Below are 10,000 nucleotides of genomic sequence, written 5' to 3' on the forward strand. Positions count from 1 at the left end.
ACCTCGGCTTTCAAGGCTGCCACCTATGCGCATAAGGGCAAATGATGGACAAACCATAATAGATAAAGAGGGAGACACAGAAAAAGAGGCACAGATACAGAGTGAAAGAAGTACAGCTCTTCTCTCCTTTCTTTATTCTTTACAAGAGAAGCACAAGGATTATCATGTTGTTCAGATAAGAAAAGACTATGACCATATCTGAATAGATTTTTCATAGCTGATGAATTCATGTTTTCTTTTCTCATCACAAGTCAGAACACAATAAGTAAGCAGAGACAAGTGAAAATTAAAAAGAAAAATAATAAAACAAGAAACTGAAAATGTAAGTATGATTCTGAACTTTAAAAATAAAAAAATGACTGAAAAGACACCTATATACACAGTAACTTAGGACAGACAACATTCTCTAAGGAACCAAAAAAAAATTAATAAATAAATAAACAGCATTTGTATGCAGCCAAGAAACAAACTACCGCCAATCCTCTTAAAAACAACAGGCTATATACATAAAATCAATGTACAAAGCAATATTCCCTAGCTTTATTTTATCACCTTTATAGATCTGTTTTCATCACCAGCTTACTAACCAAAACGACAACTCTCAAGCATATAAAGAAACAAACTTAGTTATGATGTCTGAGAACTTTGTTAAATGCTAAATGATAGCATATGGCTGATATGTGATTTGTCTGATGAGATAATCAACCCGCTCACAATGAGCAAATTTTAGAAAATAGTTTGGTAAAGCCGGGGTGTATTACCGCACACCACTCCACTCTGGCTTCAGTAAGTCTAACATGCTAAGACCAAGTTCTCAAGCAAAACTGTTGTTCAAATAAAACTGAGCATGTGTAGGACATTAGGCTCCCTATGCTGACCACTTCACCAGATTGGTTCTAACGGCGCATGCACACGCACGCATGCACACACACACACGCACGCACGCGCACACACCCACGAACCCACGCACCCACACCCACACCCACACCCACACACACACAGTTTTGTTCCCCTGGTTTTCTGTTTAAAGAGTTGCACAGGAAACCAGAGCTTAACCCGTACTATCCAGATGACATGACCATCACATGAAAAAATTTGGCTTGCAGGCCGCAGTGACACAAACTTGCCATCATGAGCATATTAGTTGAAGTCTGGGGTGACAGAAATGACTTGTCACAAGTGCACAAAGCTCTTGGAGGGTGATTAGACACATTTGGGATTTAAGAAGGGTTTTTTGCATTATTTCCATCAATAAATGTACAATCCATGAACCATGCCTGGAAGAGCACTGGCTCCAGGAAGGACAATTTCCATGCTCAGAATCCTATTCTTGGCTGCCATGACCGGCCATGAATAAAAACACTCATGCAGAAAAATACAAAATAATATTGCAAAGGGGAGGCACAGAATCTTGTCACCGCACATGAGTGTTTGCATGCACCCTGCCTACAACCCTCACACCCATCAGAGTGGTCGCTCAGGGAAACCAAATGCCTGAAATTTGGGCCATGTGATGACAGTGTAGCATCCAGATCCAACGGGTTGAATGGAGCCTTTTCAGCATGAGATCATGCCAATAAATTACAGGCTTTCTTTCCCATATATTGCCTATGACAATAACAACATACCTACCAAGACATTGGGGTACACTTAATTCTCTAAACAAGATTATTATTACAATCAACTCTGAGATGTTACACCATTTCCAATATCTATTATCCCAACCAGCAATGTGTTCTTGGAGATACACAATATTATCCTTAAACAGTATCCTATAATGAGGAATCTCAACCACTACATAAGAAACAGCAATGGCTCCTATGACACAAGCAGCAGTAAGAAATGCTCAAATAATCTGCACAGATGGCAACAGTGATGTTCACTGTCATGTAGACACAGATGAAAGTATGCATCATAACTGCCCTTACTATTGATTAAGACATGATCATAAACTATGAACTAAAGATCACTGGAAAGGAAGCTTCAGTGTGACAACTTTCATATAATAAAGATATGTCAAAATCGAACTACTCTACAGTATCTATAAGCCATACTGAGAGCATATACTGAAGGAAAAATGTAATTGAGGATGAATAAAGGAAAAATTTACAACAAAAGAGATACATTCAATGTACAGATAATCTGAAGTTATCTGTTAAAATCATTCTCTTTAACAACCTTTACAAAACTAGCTTCTCATCACTTATTTTCCTTTATTATTTAATTATTTTAAGTCAACATATACAAGGTCTAAATAGATCAGTAAGAGCAAAGCCAATTTTATATCAATCATATCATACTTGGGAGTTAAAAAAAAGACTTACAATTGGTTATATCAATGACAGCCTAACAGAATTCTATAATCAAATTTCAAGCTGTATCTTATGAGCTTTAATCATATTTACCTTAGACAAATGATACAGAATAAATAATTAAATCAGATCTGTTTTAAATGTAAATGTATTACTTTTTTACAAATTAGAGATCTTTAATTCAGCATAAAAAAATGAAGATATACAACGTGTACATTAAAAAAATACAAGAAGCAGTGAATGTCAAGTCATACAAGAGCAGCAAATGAGTATGCAGATCTACAAGAATGTAATAAACAGCATGCACAATTGTAATCATACAATTATCTACATCAGCATATAATGTGCATCACTCATGTACAAAAAAAAAAAAAATTAAACAATAATAATAATAATGTACAAAAAAAACAATAAATAAATAAAAATTATGAATGGCAAAACTTATGTCATAATGCAATATAATTACCTGGCATAAGCACACATACCTTTTGATCCCTCTCGGTCACAGCCAAGAGGTTCGCTTCCTGCTCTGTTCGTAGCTTGCAATTAGCATTCTCCAGACTTGATATTTGTTCCTCTAACTCTGTCTTCCTCCGAACCATCTTGGGGAAAATGGTAATTTTATTACTTAATCTGTCTATATTTTCTGTTAATTTTTCCCTCAATTTGTTTGTTGTCTTATGTCTGATCCCCATCTTACATCGGCTCGATTTGAAATTTTCTGATGACAGTTACATGAACATCAAATGAACCAATTTTCCTAGTGTCTCTCATTACCTTTCATTTCTGTTTTTAATATGAAAAGAATGGAAAGGATTATACTAAAAGACCTACCTCGTTTTTCTCTTTGACTAGATTATCCAACTCGGTTCTCATGTCAGCAAGTGCCTTCTCCATGCTTCCCTGTTTGTCAGCTGATTCACTGGTCATGGCCTTCACTTGATTCTCCAAACTCTTTTGTGTCTCCTGAAGTGATTTGAAGTTGGAATATAGCAAACATGAAGTTATAATTTTGTTTATACTTTAGGATGGTTTGTGCATGCAGCTGTTTTTAATCATGTAAAAAGATTTACAGTGTGGATTTGATTGTGTTCACATAGGTATGTGAATATGCAATTGTGTCAATTAGAAATGCAGGAAAAGAGTAGGAAAGAGATAAAAAAAAAAAAAAAGTTTAGTAATACACACCTCCAATGTTGCAACTTCAGCCTCCTTCAGCATCAACTGCTCTTGGGACTCATAGATCTCCAAGTCCTTCTGCTTCATCAGCTCTTCCGTTTCCGTCTTATGTTGCTTCTTTAGGGCCTCCACTTGGCTCTTGCTTTCACCAGCTTCTTTCTCCATCTCACTCAGCTTCTCATTCAGCATCTGCAACTCAGCCTCAGACTTCTCCTTAGCTTCTTTGGCCTGCTGGAGTACTGCCTGGTTCTCCTTCTCCCTCATCTCCACCTCCCGAGAGAGGGTCGCCTCCTTTTCACGCAGCTGTTCCTGAATGGCTTCCAGTTGCTTCTCCTTCTCACGCAGCTGGTTGTTAAGGGTGGTCAGCTGTTGCGAGGAATCTGACGAGGAGGCCAGATGTGATGCAACCTGTTCCGCCAGCTGCTTCTTCTGCTCTTCCAGGGCGCTTACATGGGAACTTGCTGCCGTGATCTGCCTGCCAAACTCACTGATCTCCATGGTCTTTTCAGCTAATGTGGCTTCCTGTGAGTAATGATAATGTCATGTACATGTTAACCATCATGCTCATCTTGGATATAAGTTCTTACAGTTTTCTAATAGGCTATCATTTAATCCATGTAGATTTCTTTAACTTGAATGTAAAATCTACCTTCAATCTGTAACAAGATCAATAAATATATTTTGGTATTCTCAGAAAATTAAATCAATAAAAGATGAAAAAAAACTAAACCTAACCTACCAGTGTTTTGACCTGTTCTTCATAATTAAGAAGTTGCTGTGAATGCTGTTCCTTTAATTCTGACAACTGTTTCTCCACTGTTTCAGTCTGGGAGAGCTTGCCTTCCTGCTCGCTTCTAAGGGACTTTTCTGCTTTCTCGAGCCTCTCCTGGATGGAAAAAGAGTGTGAGAGGAGCCAGAGAAGATTGGCATACAGAACAAAGTATTTCAATCCAAAAGTAATGCAGGGCCACAGAAAACCAATAAAGCAGAACTCCAATCCAAATCCAAATCAAGTCTAAAATGATAACCAATATTGAACTGAAATGTACAGTAATGAACAGTGAAAACCATGGACAGTGCTAACCTTGAAAATCGATAGTTCTTTTTCTGTATCCTGGAGCTTGGTTGTGGCACTCTTGAGCTGGACTGACATATCTGAAGCTGAACTGCTTGCCTGCTTGAGTTCTTCCTCGGCTTTGGTCTTCTCCGTCTCAACATTCTTGACCTGTATGTGACATGACCATCTATGAATTCAGTACATCTAAGTGCTCCAACTTCAAATATCATTAATAGGAAAGAAAGATAGAAAAAATCTAAACCTTACAGCTCACAAATACATTTCCTGGAAGACACTTTCTATTGTACTAATGTGACCTCTTCATCTTTTCCATACATTGAACTTCAGCTTCCTTCTTCTCAAAAAATAATAGCTATAAGTAATAGCTATAGAACTGGCCCAATTACTTACTTTGTTATTCACCTCCTGAAGTTGACTAGTGGCAACTACGAGTTCTTCCTTCACCTTGTCAAGTTCGAGTAGAAGACTTGAAGTCTCACTCGAGCCAGAACTGAGCTGTGTTTTGAGACCTGGAAGAAAAAGAATTGCTAATATATATAGTCATTCTTCTTCTTCTTCTTCTTCTTTTTTTTAAGTTATATATCAAGGATGGAATACACAACTTATCAGCAGCGGGAGTGAAACCAATATAAGGAGAGAAATTATGTATGTGAAGCTAATCTAAAGAATAGAATTACCCTCAATCTCCTTCCGAAGCATGTCCTTTTCTTGTCTCTCCTTAACGATGTCCTGTAGGACCTCCTCCACCTGTTGGGTCACATCTTCAAAGTCCTTCCCTTTCCTCTCAACCTCAAGCTGCAGCTCCCTAATCTTTGCATCCTTTTCACCAATTTCTGTTGACCTCTCCCTTGATTTTGCACCATCTTCCTCCTGCTTCGATTCCAGAAGTTGGATCTTCTGCTCACGCTCACTGATGTCGTTTGTCAAGGCCTCGTTGCTTGTCTTGAGGGACTTTATCATCTCGATATTTTCCAGCAGGACTTTATCTTGCTCCTCTTTTTCCCTTTCCATGTCCATCACCTGAAATGGAGCAGGTTGAAAATGAAATACTTTAAAAAACATTAGAAACAGACATATAAACATAATAATTACACAAGTACCAGAACATATATAATCAACCCATTGGATATAGGTGATGGTATAATCGCATCATGAAAAAATCCCAGTCGTGGGCGGGTGACGCCAACTTGCCATCACAGGAAAATCTGGCTCTAGGCCAGGTGATGCGAACCTGCCATAGTGAGTGTTGCAGCTGAAGGCCAGGGTGATGGAAAAGACTCTCCACATGTGGACAAACCTCTTATGAGGTTGATTTTACTCATCTGGCAATTTTGAATTACTCCCATTGATGTATGAGTATGGAGTGATATGTCTGTGAGTAGTGACTGGAAGAGCGCTAGCTCTATGAAACACACCATTTTCATGCTCAGTATTATATTCCTGGCACCGTGAGCGGCGTCGCAGGTTGTTTCACAGAAAATTGAATATTAAGTAAAAAAAAATTAAAACTGACAAAAGTAACATAGTTTTATTTTTCTTGCACTGACTACCTACAGATATGATTGGAGTCTGTGCAAAGAAAAAAAAATATTACCATCTGGATAATGCGAATCAAATGGCAAATATGGACATTGGAAAATGGCCAAAACCTAAAAATGCTTATACATAAAAAGAGTAAATAATTTTGCCAATAGGAGGCACAGAATCTTGTCACCGCACACGTTCACACATGTCCAGCCAAGAAGCCGCCACCCGGCAGAGCGGATGCTCATGTAAGCCTAATGCCTGGATTTTTGGTGATATGATTGCTGTGATGTAGCCAGATCCAATGGGTTAATAGTTTAACCTTTTTAACTTTTACATATGCATACAACAATTACAATCATCATCATTATAATAATAATGGAAATAGCACTGACAAAAGCCACAACAATAATAGTAATAATAATACTAACAATAATAATACAGATCATCATGTAAATAACCACTGCAAAATGCTGCAACTTCCCTACCCCATCTCAGCCGGCCCGAACAGAAAAGCTTCGTCACACATACCTTAGCTTGAAGTTCTTCCACACTAGCTCTCAGGTTAATCTCCAATTCCTCCATCTCGAATGCCCTGTTAGCCTCTATGGTTCCTCGGTCTTTGAGTTTTTTTCTTAGTTCCTCCACCTCCTTCTTCATTTCTTTGATGTGCTCTCCATCTGTTGTGCTCTGACTCTGTAATTGGAAAGAGAATGAACACCTTGTCTCTTCTGATGTTATTCACTCTTAGGAATAGGCAGTAACATCTCTACAATTTCCATTCACAACCTTAAGCACTGTCACATTTCACTAAAAAAAGGAAAAAGAAGGCAAGGATTCTTCTTATTTCACCCTATCTAGGAAAAATAAAATCCTAAAAAGCTATATACACCTCACTCTGGATAGAAAGAGGAAGCTCCCCTTCATAGTAGCTTAAAATAAAAGTTAACTAGTAAACACCTTTTCCAACAGACTATATGAAATGTATATTTAATGCAAAATATAAAAACCATGATCTAAAACAGTATTAGAAAAAAAAAAGACCCTTGCATATATTCAGTATCCATTTCATTTAAAAAGAAAATCTTTTAAATTTACGTTCTCTTCCTCATAAACCTTTATCCAATTAATAATATAAAAACTATACTAAACACAAACGTAACATGTATGTCTGTTAAACATCACATACAATCAATTTTCATAGCACGCAAGCTGCTTCGACATCCATTTCTTTTTTTTTTTTCTTTTTTTTTTAACAAAATCATAATCATTAGAACATTGATGACAACATCACTGCCACGATATCAGGCTCATCTGGCATGTATTTACAAACATCGCAAATGTTAACATCAGACTTGAAATATAACATTAACATTCACCTGTGGCAGATCTAGCATTATCAAAATGTTATGCAAGTACAATACAAAATATCAAGCACTCAAAAACACTATATCAAAATCTTTGTACATTATGACAATCAAAAATAAATCTAGTACCACTCAGTTTTAGATAATGAGTGATCAAAACTGGATGGAATTTTACATATAAAAAAATAAAAAACATTCACCACTAGACTAATAAAAAGGATTATCTCAGCCAAATTCAGATTGTTTAGTCTTAGCATATATGAAGACAGCAGAGAGAAAAAATAAAATAAATAAATATTCCTAGCATTACTACCAAATCAAATGGTGGTTATAACATTAATGACATCAATAATCAATACTTTGTATCTCAGAAGCCAAACATTTCACTAAATCACATAGGACTATTCACATTCTAGGCAATCATGGAACAGGCAATGTAAAAAATACCGACTAATTGGGAAATTTCAAAGCACGACGTATAACAGCATGGAATACGTAAATCATAAATTTGCTACCCGATAAGGTCAACCTAATTCATTCACAATAAATAAATGAATGATTCTCAACAGGCAAGAATCAAGAGCAAGAGAATAAAATCAGGAGAGAGAAAGAGCTTTCTATCTACCAAATCATTGGCAGCAGAAACTAACAACGACCAACTTACTGCTTTCAGGCGTTCCAATTTCTGTAAGGAAAACCAGTGGTGCAAATACAGTGTATCAGTTAACAAAACAAAATTCAATGAAGATTGTACAAGTGCATAGAGAAAAAAAAGAAAAAAAAAAAGAAAAGAAAAAAAATATTGCTTCAGTGTACTAAACTGACGGATTTCTAATATCCTGCAGATTAAAGTCAACTGAGGTAATGGCAATCAACTGCCTTACACTTTTCTACTGATGCAGACTAACACATTCTCTCCACACAAGACTTCAGTGTGTGTTGAAAGTAACAAACCATAGTTACTTTATTCTCTTATGGCTAGGCCAATGAAAAAAGAAAATTTGATATTTACAGCACATATAAAACACTATTCCATCAAAATAATAAATCTGACTCTAAAACCCATGGTGAAAAAAAGGGTCTCTCAAGTTATATCTATAAATAAAAGCTCTATTCTTCAGTTATTTCTATTTCAACAAAAAAAGAGAGAAAAAGAAAGACAGCACCAAATAGAAAATACATATTTTTCTGAGGCTTTTTTTATATATAAAATTATGTATATTATGTTCAACTTTTCACCTTAAAAACCCATGCATTTTTAAGACATGCTTAAGTGAAAACAAAGAAAGAAAACTAAAAACAATATAAAATGAGAACTATTTCTCATCTTCCTACAAAGGGAAAAGATATTGAGTAAAAGAAAAATAGTGAGCATCATTGACACAGACAGACAGATATACACATGTATATACACACACGCACACTTGCACACAAGCACATATGCACGCAAACACACACACATGCACTTGCACGTAAGCACGCACGCACACATCTATACACACATGCACACAGAAACACCCATACACACAAACACGCACATAGATATACGCACACACACACACATGCACATAAAAACACGCACACACACACACACACACACATGCACATAAAAACACGCACACACACAAACACGCACAAATACAAATAGAAATATACACACAAACACACACACACACACATATCATTTATCAAAAAAAAGTGAAAGAAAAACAAAGACAAGGAAAAGAAAAGAAGTTTAAAGAAAAGAAGAAAGAAAGCAAGAAAAGAAAAAGGAAATGAAAAAGAGAGAAAAAAAAAGAAAAAGAGCTGAAATACAGAGCACACCACCAAAATGAAGGAAAGGAAAAAAAACACAAGAAAACCCCAAACAACGCACTTCCCACACACACCCTCAAGCAAATCCATCTCTAAACCCCGCACGGACGACCCTCACCTCGAGATCGGCCTTGGTGATGGACTCCTCCTCCAGACGGAAGGCCAGGTCATCTACCTCCCTCTGCTTGTCCTCCAGTTTGGTGAGAATGTCCTCCCGTTCCTTCTCCAGCAGGCGCACTCGTTCACCCAGGTCGTGCAGGCGCTCCTCCGACTCCACTTGTAGCTTTGATGAATGGGAAACGAGAAATGATGATCAAGGGATAGAAGAGCGTGATGTGGAAGTGTAGTTTCGTGGCGGGCATTGTGATTTTGTGGATCTCCGATACAATGAAAGTAAATAACAAAGCCTAAAAGGGGTATTAACTGTTGTATTTGACAATAGGATACTGGCAGAAAACAATAGAAAACAGTAAGTAAAAAGCACACCTGATCGAGTTGCATCCGCATGTCCTGAGCTGCCCTGGTAGCCTCATCTGCCTGGGCAGCCATTCGTGCTACCTCTGCCCTCTCCAGGTCACGCTCTCTCATCAGCTGATCAACATGTTGGGTTTTTTCTGCGAGTGCTTCCTGTTAATTGCATTATACTGTAAATATTTCTATACTAATTCCATTTTTTCTGTAGTTTTTCTTTCATATACCGAAGAAAAAAATCTTTAAATACTGAG

General features: G+C 37.1%; 1 protein-coding gene across 14 annotated transcripts in view; it reads right to left on the minus strand.

Annotated features, from left to right (window-relative positions):
• The window catches only part of LOC125038112 (CAP-Gly domain-containing linker protein 1-like), a 193,176-nt gene that overhangs the window by 13,101 nt on the left and 170,075 nt on the right, over positions 1-10,000 (minus strand). For 13 of the 14 annotated variants that reach the window (XM_047631411.1, XM_047631410.1, XM_047631406.1 and 10 more), the window contains 12 exons: positions 9,762-9,902; positions 9,394-9,558; positions 8,125-8,145; positions 6,625-6,789; positions 5,247-5,589; positions 4,960-5,078; positions 4,576-4,716; positions 4,231-4,377; positions 3,501-4,013; positions 3,147-3,278; positions 2,798-2,914; positions 1-23 (listed from right to left, as the gene is read on the minus strand). The exon at positions 1-23 is cut by the window's left edge and continues 105 nt beyond it. In XM_047631411.1, coding sequence (XP_047487367.1) covers positions 1-23; positions 2,798-2,914; positions 3,147-3,278; positions 3,501-4,013; positions 4,231-4,377; positions 4,576-4,716; positions 4,960-5,078; positions 5,247-5,589; positions 6,625-6,789; positions 8,125-8,145; positions 9,394-9,558; positions 9,762-9,902 — 2,027 coding nt within the window. The remainder of the gene's footprint in view (positions 24-2,797; positions 2,915-3,146; positions 3,279-3,500; positions 4,014-4,230; positions 4,378-4,575; positions 4,717-4,959; positions 5,079-5,246; positions 5,590-6,624; positions 6,790-8,124; positions 8,146-9,393; positions 9,559-9,761; positions 9,903-10,000) is intronic. The other variant, XM_047631404.1, reaches the window with a different exon arrangement.

The sequence above is a fragment of the Penaeus chinensis genome, chromosome 24 (genome assembly GCF_019202785.1).
Source record: "Penaeus chinensis breed Huanghai No. 1 chromosome 24, ASM1920278v2, whole genome shotgun sequence".
NCBI lineage: Eukaryota > Metazoa > Arthropoda > Malacostraca > Decapoda > Penaeidae > Penaeus > Penaeus chinensis.